Consider the following 15,387-nt stretch of genomic DNA (forward strand, 5'->3'; position numbering starts at 1 on the left):
TCACCTACTTGCTGTTCATTCCCATGCCAGGCAAATTCTCATACATCCATGGAGTTTCTTTTCACCCTTTTTCGCTCAAGGAATAAAACTGGCCATGGCCAGTTATCTAAATCCTTAGGGGGTCTTGTCAAACTACCACTTCCACCTTCTACTGCCACACCCAGGAAGAATGGAAGGCAGGGCATACAAAACTTGAAAGAAAGTCCCAACCCCTCCAGCCCTCTCTTAGAAGCAGTGGGCTAGACTAGAGCATCCACCCCCAGCTTTAACGTATAAGAAAGAACATTATTGGGAAACATTTTAAACTCTCTCAGCAAGCTTTAGTTTTACCAGAAGACTCTGGCATTTGAGGCTATCTTAGAAGTTACATTCAATTTATGCTTTAAAACACTACTGTCTTCTTCCTCTTAATCCCTTCTTTCTTTTGTTAGTGTTTTTTCTTTTTTAAAAACTGGAACAACTGAAAATGGCTCATCAACAGAATGCTAGTAACAATGACCAGGGAAACCCAAAGTCCCACGTTGTTTAAGTGAATTTAGGCAATATAAAGAAACTCTTAAAGTACTTGAAATGGCCAAGAATTTCATTGAGCTCTTATATGAGATGTTATCTGCTTTCCCACCCTCTTTCTATTGGTCTATTTCTTCCCAAGTAGCAGCATTCAAAAGAAATTTTTAAATGGTTTCTTCTTTAATGTTCCCACTTGTTGTTTTAAAAATATATCTCACATAAATTTCAGGGCCTAAAAACCCAGTGTCTACAGTATCCCATGATATTTACTTCAGAAAGAAACTAAGCACCCACAAGATTTCCATACCTCTCCCACAGCTCTTAGATAGAAAGATAGCTAGCTAGCTAGCTAGCTAGCTAGATGATAGATAGATAGATAGATAGATAGATAGATAGATAGATAGATAGATAGATGATAGATAGATAGATAGATAGATAGATAGATAGATAGGTAGATAGATAGTTGGATAGATAGATAGACAGACAGACAGACAGATAGATAGGGATAAATAGATAAATATATATCTTAGCAGCCCAGGGTAGATTTTCAGGCTGGATATATCCTGTTTCAGACATCACTTTGAATATCTTCTTCTCATCCTAGAAAATAAAGCTTTATAATTGGGCATGATTCTACTCTGTCCCTATGTCTTTCCATTTATCTTGTGATACAGTGGAAAAATAACTGAATTTTAGAACCAGAAGAAGAATTGGAGCCTTGGATCTACCTCTCCTAGTTTTACTACTGTGAGCCATTTACTTAATCTGTTTGTACCTCAATTTTCTCATCTGTATAATGGGTATAATAATATCTACATTACCAAAGAAATTGTGAGGAACCAATAAAATAACATGTGAAAATGTAGCCCAGACAATATTTGGTTTGTAGCAGTTAACAGTGAAATAACAATGCTCCCAGTTATAGTTACCAGAGAGGATGTTTCATGATGTTATACACACACTGCCCTGGCGCCTGCCCTTCATTTCAGAAAGTGACTCTTCTCAAGAAAGAGTTTTAAACATCCCTCCCTTTCCTGAATAGGCAGAGACTTTAGGGAGATGCAAGATATTGCATATATATATTAGAGAGCCTATGAGTTATCATATTTTGAAGAAATAAACTCCAAAACAATGTTTAAATTCCTGATTAATAAGTACTCAGTAGCAGAACATATTGGAACCAGCAAAACTCTAAACCCACAGCATTGCTAAAAACTGTGCCCAAGAAGGGCTTTGGGCAAGTATCTAAGTAAAGACTTGAGACTTTCTTCAAATAGCAAAACAGTCCCAACACAAAAACAACACATCCAAGTCCAAATGGGAAATAAATGAATACAATATAAGACAATTAAGAATGAATTAGCAGAACTTTGTCAATACTAGAAAAAGAATCCAGACAAACTAGAAGAATGCTTTATTCACTCAGCCTTTCTAAGTGAGGAGAAATAGGATTTTGACATCAGAAAACCCCATAGATCGTTTAGATAGACAAACAGATACTTAGTAACTGTTTATGTTTTAAAGTATGTGTGTTTTTCTGATCACAAAAGAGATGTATGTTCATCACAGAAAACTTGCAAAATGGGAAAAAAATTACTCAAAACTTTCTACCTAAAAATAATTGCTGTTTTCAATTTTCTTTGCATATGCATGTTTTTTATTTTTATTTCACTTAGTAGTAACAGGTATTTTATCAGGTCACATAAAAATGTTCTGTGACTATAAAATGGTAAATAACTACACACTACTTCATCATAAAGATGTACACTATTGTACATATTTATGGTATAGCGTAAGTTATTTGAGTAAGGCAACAGAAACACCAAACTACAGGGTCGGAAAGAATGGAGATGTTTATTTTTCATGAACGGTCCTGAAGTTCAGGTATGGCAGCTCCACTGTGTCAGGAACCGTACAGCCAACTCTAGGATGAACAACTGCTCCACTGTTCCCAGGCAGTCACCTCATCTGTGTGGTGCAAGACGGCCAATCATTACATCGGCATTCCAGCCCATAGGAAGAGAAGGGAAAAGGAAGGAATGCATATACCTGTTCTGGGGGTGCCACCTAGAAATTACACACACCACTTCTGCTCATACTGTGTTGGCAGAATTGATCACATGGCAATACCTACTTATAAGAGAAAGCTGTAAAATGTAATTAGCTGCCAGAATTCTAGGTAGCTAAGAATTCCATACCTATGTAAGAGAGGGGAAAAAGAACAGATATTGGGTCCATGAGGGTTTCTGCTATTCACTTAGAGTCCTTATGTCACTGTGTACATTTAATCACTCTCAATAATCCCTTTATCTCCTAATCTTCAGCTTCTAACATGATGAATACCTCCAGATCTTATAATATAAAATATTGGTTCTTTACTGAACACTGCAATCAAGATTCTGGTGGCTGGATGAGAAATATCAGGTAAATTGTAAAATTTGGAGATTTCTTAGGGTCTTTTTCAATAAACAAAATGCTATTTTATTAAGATTATTTATTTTGAGATGTGTAAATATTACTTATCCTATAAATATCAAAAAACTATATTATTATTTCCCAATTCCCATTTCAAAATATCAGTATTCCGTCTTCAGATTCCTATTCTTCTGTAGCCATAGTCCTGCTGTTCCAAACAAACAAACAAAAAGCCCAGCATTCAGGAAAATTGTGCAGTGCCCATAAAACTCAGGGCACAAATTCACAGAGATGACATAAATTCATCAAAAGTCAGGTGTTCCCACCACCAGTCCAATGACACTTCTCAGCTTTCTACTGAATTCCATACCATATGATAAGGTACAATCTTTTGTAAAGTGGCACTCAGATTATGTTAATTTCACTTTTTGGCACACACTTTTGACCTTGGCTCCCTGGATTTGAAGATCCTTGAAACCATCCTGGATTGGGCTTCTTTAATCCTAGTCACCTCCTTCCACTCATCAACTCTGGACCTTCCCTTCTTTCCAAAACAAATCTAGAAATCCAGTCCTAGAGTTTCTTGGTAGAAATAGCTCATTGACTGTCCCTCAGCAAGTGAGGACCCTTTTTCTATTCATCTGACACAATGTACACCTATTTCCTTTGTCGTTTCTCTTCCCTCCCTTTTCTCTCCAAAACTTTCCCTTCTTCTTTTTCTCTTTGCACCCTCTTGCCATGCTTTAAGCCAGTCTAGTGGCTCCCGATGACCATCTACCCATTGTTGATCCCTTACCCAGGATCCTCAGCTAAACCTCAAAAACTTACTAAAGATGTGACCTCTAATGCATTGCTTATTTGGGAGAACTTCAGTACCATTACACTTCAGTAGCCAGTGGAACAGTGTGGTGATTTCCATGATCCAAAAATGCAATGCCCAGGCAAAATACATGCTAAGTGATGCTTCAAACAAGTTCCTTACAGAAAGTCCCTAATTTTAAAATATTACCAAAAAAAATATATTGTAGAATGAACTGAAATACAGGCACGCAAAGGCCTAGGGAGTCAGATCAGCAATTACAAAAATGAATTCCTCAAATCACTGGAAAAACTGCTAACAAAGAAAATCTTCCTCTCCATGAGGACACCGTTTATTAGTGAAATTCCACTATTTACTGAAACAAAGAATCTTCTTTGCTTCTGTTTTCAGTTTAGGATGCGTGAGAATAATGAGAACAGAATGTCCTGGAGGGTAAATGGCAGAAATAATAACATAACTGGACTTGGCTCCCAAATCCATCCCTAAAGAAGAAGGGAGATAATGGAGCAGGGTAGCAACTGAATATGGAATGTAGAGTAAGAGGAAATATATCATGAGCTTCACAGCACCCACATGAGCTTCAGTCTGGGGATTCCAAAGAACAGTGGCATTTCTCTGCATCTTCTGTATATGTCTCCTCAAGGAATTAATTAGCAAAGAAGCAGAAGTCACATTAATGATGAATTGGAGAAATGAGCTCAAAATCAAAGGGGTTACCACAGACGAGATTCCCTCGTTGATGTCAAATATTGTGCCATTTCTCCCAGTCACAAATTCAGAAGGGGGTGCTATCTGTCTGAGCACAACATACAGCAGAGTGGTAAAGGCAGAAATCAGCATACAGACCAGCAGCAGCCTGGGCATCTTGGAGGAGAGATTTCGTTTCAGCAGGAGAAACACTGAGTGTTGGTAGTTAGCAATCTTCACACAGTACAAGACGTTGAGCAAGGTTACAAACCAAAGACTGTTAGAGTTCAAAAACATCCAACATGACAGAAAAAAGGTGGATAAGTAGACTGACCTTCCCATATTTGGAGAGATGAGGAAAATAGCATTCAGTCCCAGTATAAGAAATCTGGTGAGGCTCAAGCTGAACAGGAGTCTATCAGAAGAGGAGACTCTGTGGCTTTTGACCCAAGTCTTGTAATTGACCACTACAATGAAGAGATTCACAATGAGTCCTACAAAAGTCAAAACTGCTGAGACTATAATAGAAGAGACAAAGTATGTCTGAACCATCTTTACTCATTGAGGATTCAGCAGTTGTGGTACTGATGCTGGGAGCCGGAAAAATATTGAAGTATACAAGTAGGCACCAGTACCAACCCAGGAAAGATATTTCCTTTTTTAATTTTCCCATGCAGCAAATGAGCCATTAGTGGTCTAAGAGCCAGCTGCTTTTACTGAGATGCAAATCTTCCAAGGATTGCATGACTATTTCTTCATCCATATCCTGTTTTCCTTAAAAATGCCTAATTAAAACAGCTGAGATGAACCTGGGAGGCCACTTCTCCAAGAGAAGGAAAGCTAGATGGTGGAATTATGGCAGGCTCCAAGGACTTCAAAAGCAAATGACTGAGTTCCAGTCCAGCATGTTTGTTTCACTATTTCACAGTGAATGCAGCTTTTCTTAATAGCAACCCCAGAATATGGTGGGAATTCCCATGCCTCACTCCTACCCACACCCCACATCCACAAATTCATGGATTACCCAAATCCAACTTCTCTCTCTCCTCTACTCTGTTAATGTTGCAACCATTTTCTCTGTCATTCTGGCCCTGCCAATTTTACTCTTTCATCCCTTAGCATCTACAGCAATTTACAGTTATCTAACAGATCAAGTTCAAGAGCCCCACACCTCCTGGAGAAAGCCTTTTTTCAACTAATTTCACCCTTTCATGATGATTCTTTTACTTTTCATTTCTTCCCCAGCCACTCATATAGATTTGTTCCATAATAATTTGCTGTGATCTGCTTTTTCTTGGAAAAGAAATGTCAGCCTTTTCATGTGTTTCCTTTATAGACCTGGTTTATGATTAGATCACATGTGGCTATTTTCTCTCAGGCATTTAACTGCCAACAAAAGTACCCTGGTACTAGATACAAAGTAATGCTTTAGTTATAGTTTTGTTGGCAAAATAGATAGTCTTATCATTGCTCAGTTTCTCTATAGTTTCTTAGACAGTAAAGGGCACAATATGCCTGTCAAATTATTTTCTCAAAGACCATGAGTAAGTGCAAGAGTATGATAATTCTTACCTAGTCCAGCAGTTGGGTGAAGCCAAGGCTCAATCCTGGATGCAGCCACATATAGGTTACCAAACCAGCATCAAGGTAATGCATACAAAGTCCTATTACCAAATCCAAATAGGAAAAGATAAGAAAAATGAGCTAGGATATGAAAATTACCAGGTCTAAAAGAGGAGCATAGATTCCTGAGGCTCTTTAAGAAAGATGACAGAAAGGCAACCCTAGAGGAACTCCCTGATCTAGAACCTAGCTTTCTGTACAAAACTAATGGGCACTGACAAAGTCATACCCAGCTCAAACAGGTAACACAGACTGAGTAAGCAAGGCAACAGTTAAAGGAAAGATTATATCAGAGCACATATTTCCACTTAACTATCTACAAAATAGATTACTACATTAAAGTAATTAACTTGAAATATTATAACTATCACATTTAAACAGAATAAACAATATGGAGTAAGATATAAGAATTAAATGTTCCATACTTGAAAACCAGAATTTGTGTTATAAATCAAAAACTTCAATGGATTCACAAAAACCAAAAAGAACTCAAGCATAATATAAAGAAAAATTTCAAAACACAAAAGGAAAAAAAAACTTCAAACCACAAAAAAGAAAAAGAAAGGAACAAAGAAGAAATACAAAATCAACTTGAAAACAAAGTTTTAAATGGCAATAAATACATATCTATAAATAATTACCTTAAATGTCAAAGAACTAAATGCCCCAATCAAAAGACATAGAGTGAAAGACTTGATAATAAAACAAGAGCCTACAATATGCTGCCTACAAGAGACCTACTTTAGGGTGAAGGACACACATAGATTGAAACTGATGGGATAGAAAAAGACAATTCATGCAAACAGAAATGACAAGAAAGAGGGCTTGTAATACTCACATCAGACAAAATAGACTTTAAAACTAAGGCCATAAAGAAAGAGAAAGAAGGACACTATATAATGATAAAAGCATCAACACAAGAAGAAGATATTATACTTGTTAATATATATGCACCCAATATAGGAGCACCTAAGTACATAAGACAAATGTTAACAGACATAAAGGGAGAAACTGATAGGAATAAATAATAGTAGGAGACCTTCACACCCACTTATATCAATGGACAGATCTTCCAGACAGAAAACAATAAGGCAATAGAGATCTGAAATGACACAATAGAACAGTTAGACTAAACTGATATTTTCAGGACATTACACCCAAAAGAAAAGAATACACATTCTTTTCAAGCGCACATGGAACATTCTCTACGATAGACCACATACGAAGACACAAAACAAGCCTCAACAAATTTAAGAGGATAGAAATTATTTCAAACACCTTTTCTGACCACAATGGCATAAAACTAGAAATTAACCACAGAAAGAGAAATAAGACAAAAATGATTACATGGAGACTAAGCAACACATTACTAAAAAACCAATTTCAACAATTAAAGAGGAAATTTAAATATACCTGAGACAAATAACAATGAAAACACAACCATACAAAATCTGCAGGATGTAGGAACAGCAGTCCTAAGAGGGAAGTTCATAGTGATACAGTCCTTCCTCAAAAAACAATAAAAAAATCTCAAATAACCTAACCTATGAAGAACAAAACTTAAAGTCAGCAGAAGGAATAAAATAATAAAAATCAGAGAGGAAAAATAAAATAGAGATTTTTAAAAATAGGAAAAAAATCAATAAAACCAAGAGCTGGTTTTTTGAAAGGATAAACAAAGTTGACAAAGCTCTGGCCAGGCTTACCAAGAAGAAAATAGAGAGGACCCAAACAAACAAAATAAGAAATGAAAGAGGAAAAATAACAACTGACACTGCAGAAATACAAAAAAACATAAGAGAATACTATGAATAATTATATGCCAACAAATTGGACAACCTAGAAGAAATGGACAAGTTTCTAGAAACACAGAGCCCACCAAAACTGAATATAAAGAAGAAAGAGATAATTTGAACAGACCAATCACTAGAAGTGAAATAAAAATCTGTAAAAAACCTAAAAACAAAAAACAAACAAAAAAAACAAACAAAAAAACCAGCAAACCAAAGTCCAGAACCAGATGGCTTCACTGGGGAATTCTACAAAACATACAAAGAACTTATGTTAATCCTCAAACTCTTCCAAAAGATTGAAGAGGCGGGAACATTCCCAAACTCACTCTATGAAGGCACCATCACCCTGATACCAAAACCAGACAAAGACACTACCAAAAAAGAAAATTACACGTTAACATCTTTGATGAATAGAAATGCAAAAATTCTCAACAAAATATTAGCAAACCGAATCCAACAACACATAAAAAGGATCATACATCATATTCAAGTTGGATTCATCCCAGGGTCACAAGGATGGTTCAACATATGCAAATTAATGTGCTACACCACATCAACAAAGGACAAAAATCACACGACCATCTCAATAGATACAGAAAAAGCATTTGATAAAATTCAACATCCATTCATGATAGGAACTCTTACCAAAGTGGCTCTAGATGGAACTTATCTCAACATAATAAAAGCTATTTATGACAAATACATACCTACATAATACTCAAAGGTGAAAAGCTGAAAGCCTTCCCACTAAAATCTGGAACAAAAAAAGTATGCCCACTTTCACGACTTCTATTCAACATAGTATTGGAAGTCCTAGGCACAGAAATCAGACAAGAAAAAGAAATAAAAGGTATCCAAATTGGAAGGGAAGAGGTAAAATTGTCATTATACATAGATGACATGATAGTATATATTGAAAACCCTAAGGACTCCACACAAAAACTATTAGAACTGATAAACAAATTCAGCAAGGTAGCATGATATAGGATTAATATACAGAAATTGATTGCATTTCTTTACACCAATAATGAAATATCAGAAGGGGAAAGTAAAAAAAAAAAAAAAAAAAAAAAAACCCTTTTAAAATCACATCAAAAAAATACCTAGGAATAAACCTGACCAAGGAGGTGAAAGACTTAACTGCTAAGAACTATAAAACACTGATAAAGGAAACTGAAGATGATTCAAAGAAATGGAAAGATACCCCACACTCTTGGATTGGAAGAATCAATATTGTTACAATGGCCATACTACCCAAAGCAATCTACACATTTAATGCAATCCCTGTTAAATTACCCATGACATTTTTCATAGAACTAGAACAAATAATACTAAAATTTATAAGGAACCACAAAAGACCCAGCATTGCCAAAGCAATCCTGAGAAAAAAAGAACAAAGCTGGAGGCATAACCCTACCAGACTTTTGACAATACTCCAAAGCTATAGTAACCAAAGCAGTGTGGTACTGGCACAAAAACATACATATGAATCAATGGAACAGAACAGAGAGCCCAGAAATAAACCCACACACCTTTGGTCAATTAATCTTCGACAAAGAAGACAAGAATATACAATGGAGAAAAGACAGCCTCTTCAGCAAGTGGAGTTAGGAAAGTTGGACAGCTGCATGTAAATCAATGAAGTTGAAACACTCCCTCACACCACACACACACACACACACACACACACACACACACACACACACACACTCTAAAGGGCTTAAAGACTTAAATACAAGACATAACATCATAAAACTCCTAGAAGATAACATAGGCAAAACATTATCTGACATAAATTGTAGCAATGTTTTCTTAGGTCAGTCTCCCAAAGCAATAGAAATAAAACCAAAAATAAACAAATGGGATCTATCAAACTAATAAACTTTTGTACACCAAAGGAAACCATAAACAAAATGAAGAGACCCTATAGACTGGGGGAAAATATTTCCAAACAATGCAACTGACAAGGGAAAATCAGTGACTAAGTTGGAAGGTCTTTCTGAGACTGAGCTCTTTCCAGTACACTAGGCTGCCCCTCGTTGGTTCATTCATTCAATAAATTGTTATTATCAGCCAGTCACTTACCTGTTAGTTGCTGGGGAAACAGTGAAGAATCACCCACAGCACACCCTGCCTTCAAAGAACACACAGAATAGTGGGAGAGACAGACAAACAGACAATTAGGTCAATGTATTAGGTGCTATAATAAGGAAAAACAAAGGGTACAGTGGAAGTTTTCAGAAGGGGCACTTAACACAGCCTTGGAGATTCATGAAAGGCTTTATTAAGGAGACACATAAATTAACTCTTGAGGATGCAAATGGGTTATCCAAGCAAAAGGCTAGGGTGGGAGGGAGAAGGATATTAGAACAGGGGGAGAACTCTGCATGAAGACTCAGAGGTGACAAAGAGTGTGGTAAGTTCAGAAAACAAGAATGGGGGGATGCAAGGAGGGAAGTGGTGAGAGATAAAACTGGAAAGATAAATAAGAGACAGATCATGAAGTATCTATGCCATAGTAGGTACAGATTTTGGACATAAATAATCATTATAGTAATTTGATCTAACATTTTCGGAAAACACAGTAATTTGATCAAACATTTTAGGAAAACACACAGAATAAGTCCTTAACTTTATCTGAGAAAGTCAGAGAAAGTTTCCTGGAGGAGACAGGTCTTGAAGGACAAGAGGATTTAACAAAGCTGGTAAGTGAGAAAGAGAATTCTAGGCAAAGAAAGCAGCTTATGCAAAAGTGTAGCAGCTAGAAGTGTATGGCATATTTGGAAACTAAAGTAGTTCAAGATTCTTTTGAAAAAGGAAAGAATTGGAAGATGAAACCAGATAGGAAAATAGAGGCCAAGGATGAATGGCTTCTCATTCCAAGCTAAGGCATTTGGACTTTATCCAAAGCAATGGAGAGTCACTGCAGGATTTTAAGAGAGGAGAGCCATGATTGCATGTTCACTATATGAAGCCCACATCCCAGTAATGTGCAAATACTTTCCCAGAAGGGGATGGAACTGGAAACAGGAAATGTTAGAATCCTACTGCAGTCACTCTGATGGGTTGAAAAGAGCAGAAATAGAGACTGGGGGGCATTTGTGAAAAAAATGTTCAGAGTACAACCAAAAGGATCTATTGACCAAATGAATATTAAAGGTGAACAAGAAGGAAGAATCTGGGGTGATTTCCAAAATTCTAGTGCATTTGAAAAAAACACAACACTTAACATGTCTTTTAAAAAGACAAGAAGCATAGGCTGAAATAGGATTATACATTCAAGAGATTTTAGGTGGCAGGGAGCAAAGGAAGGTGAACAGAATATTCAGACAGCAATGTAGGTCTGATACCTATAAAAAGGGAGGGAGAAGGAAGAAGAATTGGATAGGAAGAGCCCTAGACTGCAACACAGTTCCAAAAATGTTTCACCTAAACTGATGGAGAGTCCTTGGGCCAAAACTGCCTGTTGGAAGTGTCATGTCTCAGTAGAACAGACCTACCTTAGTACTCCACAGTCTCCATCACTGGCTGAGAGCTGCCTGCAGGAAGTGTGGATCTCAGCAGCTGGAGCCCTCAGTCAACTGTGCTCCCCACAGCAGGAGAAGTGAGCAGTACTTTTTCAGGGCTGCCAGGAAAGGGAGCTAGAGACAAAGATCACCTGTGCCAGAACCCTCTGGTAATAGAGGATTCCTTCATCATATCTGAAGCATCTGTTTCAATGATGTAGAGATGGAATATTCATTCTGTGTCTTTATTGCCCATTAGATGCAATGTTGTTAAGAATAAAAACTGATCTAGTACAGTGTTTAGTGCAGAGAGAGTGTTAAATAAATGTCTGTGGTATGAATGAATGAACTAGAATCAAGATAAGCCAGGATCGAAATGGAGTAAGAAATTCATTTATTCCTGAAATATTACAGCAGCATCCAGCATCTAGCCAGAACCCATCCCTTTCTCCAAGAGATCTGCTAGCCGGGAAGAGTATAAACCTGAGCAACCAAGAAAACTTCAGAAATCATCCCTCTCTGGGGCTGTGAGTACCCTATTTGGTAACAGATAGATACCCAGGCTAGATGGAATATGTCAAGGAAGTCCACTTGTGAAAGTCTGGAAATATATTTTTCAGGGTTAACCTGGAAGTAATGCTCTGGTCATTGGGCGAGCTCTACCAAGTTACAATGACAATTTAACTGTAGTGTGGGCAACAAAATTTATTCACTCTGCAAACTCAGATACACAGAGAAAAAATAAGGTTCCTAATTTTGTCTAAAAGTAACAGAGATTTTCTCCTGAGTCTCCAGCTGTGGTTGAAGGAAGGGTTTAATCCAATGGGATAATGCAAAGAATATCTTCAGATGAATGTTCATTTTCTACAGATTCAAAAATAAAAACCTCTGAGACATCCTCCCCATGCAATGCTTCTCTCCTTTAATTAGGGTCCAGGTGTGTATGGAGAGAGGGTTGAGGTTAACTACATCTCATCATAGCAGAGAAGTGTTACGTCCTCTCCTTCAGTGTACTCGTCTCCTTGGGCTTCCAGGGAGAGGGCCTGGTCCCTTGGTTGCTGCTAGCCCTGCCAGCATTCAAGGGGGAGTCTGTGCCTATGCTTCGCTCCTACTGACTGCAAACAGGGAGAGAAGGAAAATCAGGACTCTCACCTACCCTACTCGCAGTCCCTTTTCTTTCTCCCTCTTCTCCTTCCTACCATCCCCCGGAGGCTGGAAAGAGCAGGCTTTCCCTTATATCATGTCCTCTTATACCACCAGCAACAATAAACTTCATGGATTCAGTGTCATAAGAGTAGGATTCCAAGAGGTACATACTTCTGGCTCAACCCTTGATAGGTTAAAATACCAATAGCTAATATTTGTTGTACATTTAGTACGCTTTACTTGCAAGAACACTCTCCATACATTTAACCCTTACACCAGTCCTGTGAAGGATACCTATTCTAGAGTGAAGGAAACTGGGAAGTCCAAGGAGGTTTAGTAACTGGCCAAAGATCAAGCATCTAATAAGTGGTAGGGTCAGGATTTGAACCCAAATGTGTGATTCCAGAACTAACATTCTTAGCCACTACATTATACATTTTTCTAGTGCAGCAGAATGTAGAAATACCAGAAATAATACACAAGCATCAGCAGCACTTGTTGGAGTTTATAAGGTCACTTTTGTTTTCTTAAAACAGAACTTCTTACAGATTATGAACAAATAACACTGACTTTCCTTTCCACTTATCCCAAATCAAGAAAATCACAAGCACAACTTGAATATCCTCTAGACATCCCTGTTCATCAACAGTTGGACAATATCAGGGATATTGTATTGATATAAAGTAAAGAGCATTGGTAAGCACTGAAACTGTTTAAGAAATGTTGAAATGTAATTTTGGGGGTTTTTGGTTTTGTTTTTTTTTTTCATTCATAATCCTCCTGGGCCCAAACTATGGTTCAATCTCATTAAGTGTTAGGAGCTATGAATTTGGCCTAAGAGGTCAGAGAGTATCAAAAATGAGGAGTTCCACGAGATATGGAACATAGGGGGCTCTCTGGTAGAGACTTGGAAGTTTTCATGAGGTAGTCATAAGTTGCTGTTGATTCATGTGTTAAAGCCCCCCACAATATACCAAAGAATAGATGTGCTTGGTGGAGACATGTGGCCTTAGAAACAAGCTCCAGCATGTAACTGGACTCCAAATGCAGGGACAATTCTCATTCCCATGGTTTGACCCAAGGAACCTGGTCATAGTGGGGGAAAGCCATGCTCTAGTCCTTTGTGCATGAAACAACTAGATTTATGAGCCTTAAGGGATTTAGCAACTAAAGTTAATGTATTGAAAGCAAAACAAAACAAACAAGATGGCCGCTTCCAAAGTTTCTCAAAAATGGGAGTGAGGCGCTAGATAGTTCTTCCCCATGGCCTGGGACTCAGTGAGGAGCTGGCAGATTAAGCATTTCCCCTGGTGGATTCAGAAGACCATACCCTCTCCAGAATAGCTCAACTTCCCCTCAGTGTGCCTCTAGCAACAAGTAAGACTCCTTTCCTCAGCAACTCACCCACCATTCAGATCCATACCCCCACTCCCATGCCAGACTTTGCTTCAGGGCAGTCCGCATATTGCTGAAGTCACGTAACAAAGTCTGAGCTTTTCCAGGAGTCACCTACAAATTTCTCGAAAGAGGAAACAGGGGAGGAGTTGGGAATGCCACACCTATGAATCTGATTTCATTTACTCTCAGGGAAGGAAACTCTGCACTCAGCCAATTGGACTAGCACAACAGACTCCCTATCAGGGAATTCTACACTTTCCACTCATACTCTAGGCTCCAGTGGAATGAACAGTAGTGGTAACCTGAGCAAGTGCACCACATCTGAATCTATTAGACCAGGGTAGGATTTAATGGAGCCTCAGTAGCAATAGAAGGAGGAATCCTTCAGAAGTTAGTCAAAGCTACCAAGAAACAAACAACAGCCAACCCAAAATCTCTAGTAAAATGTTATATTCAGTTAAAAGAGAAGAAATCCCCACACCCAAGGCAGAAGGCAGAATCAGGAATTCAGGTAAGGGCTAAAGAACCAGAAAGTCAGGGCCAGGTAGAGAAGTTGTCAAAGTGACAGGAAGTAGGAACAAGTGTTCAAGAGTGGGTGAGGATGAATCCAAGAGCAGATACCAATTGAAACAGCATGGTTTTTCCACAGTTAAACTTCCCTGTGCTGAAAAGCACAGATTTTTTTTATTAATTACAGAACTACTCATTTCAGACTCTTTCTATTTTTGTGAAGTATGAATGAATATTAAATCATTCTTTTAAGTTTCAACAGATACCTTTTTGAAAGAGAATTTTAAGTTATGTCAGAATTAGGAATTTTCCTAGCAGCTCCAAGAGGCAAGTATCAATTTGAAAGCAAACAATACAGACCAAAAGACATTTTATTCCTATAATTTTGAAAATGAATAAATAAATCAGAACAATCCAAAAATCCATTTTTGGTTACATCTGACAAAATGCCAAGTAATGTGGTGATCCTTCATGCTATGTCAGAATGTACTGCCTTTCATAAAACAACAAAACAATAATAATAATAGCAGTATTTATTGATTATTTACTCCAAGTGGGACTCTAAGCAGCTTTCATGTGTTAACTCACTCATTCCTTCCAACAACCTATCAAGAAAATACTATTGCTATTGCCATTTTACAAATGAGGAAAATGAGATGGAGAGAGGTTAAGAAACTTCCCTAAGGTCACCCAGTTTGTAAGGGCAGGGTCAGGATTTGAACCCAGGCCATCTGATCTACATTCTTAGCCCCAAAACTTTATACCTGAGAGCCCCATTAGTGATAGAAATCCAGATTCAGAATTGCCATGTGTCCTAAATATGTTTACAAGTTTGAGATCTCAAGAAAAAATATTCTCATTGATTCATCAGCACTGTTTGGTGACAGGAAGGAAATCAATGCCTACATAATTTTATTAAAATAAAAGTAATCACACTTACAAAAACTGCTTATATTTTTTTATAAAGCTATGAAATTTT

General features: G+C 37.6%; 1 protein-coding gene across 1 annotated transcript; it reads right to left on the reverse strand.

Annotated features, from left to right (window-relative positions):
• Window positions 1-4,093: 4,093 nt before the first annotated feature.
• TAS2R4 (taste 2 receptor member 4) lies at window positions 4,094-4,984 on the reverse strand. Its single transcript, XM_057733567.1, has one exon. The coding sequence runs from the start codon at window positions 4,982-4,984 to the stop codon at window positions 4,094-4,096; it is 891 nt and encodes a 296-aa protein (XP_057589550.1).
• Between the last annotated feature and the right edge of the window lie 10,403 nt (window positions 4,985-15,387).

The sequence above is a fragment of the Hippopotamus amphibius genome, chromosome 4, assembly GCF_030028045.1.
Source record: "Hippopotamus amphibius kiboko isolate mHipAmp2 chromosome 4, mHipAmp2.hap2, whole genome shotgun sequence".
Lineage (NCBI taxonomy): Eukaryota > Metazoa > Chordata > Mammalia > Artiodactyla > Hippopotamidae > Hippopotamus > Hippopotamus amphibius.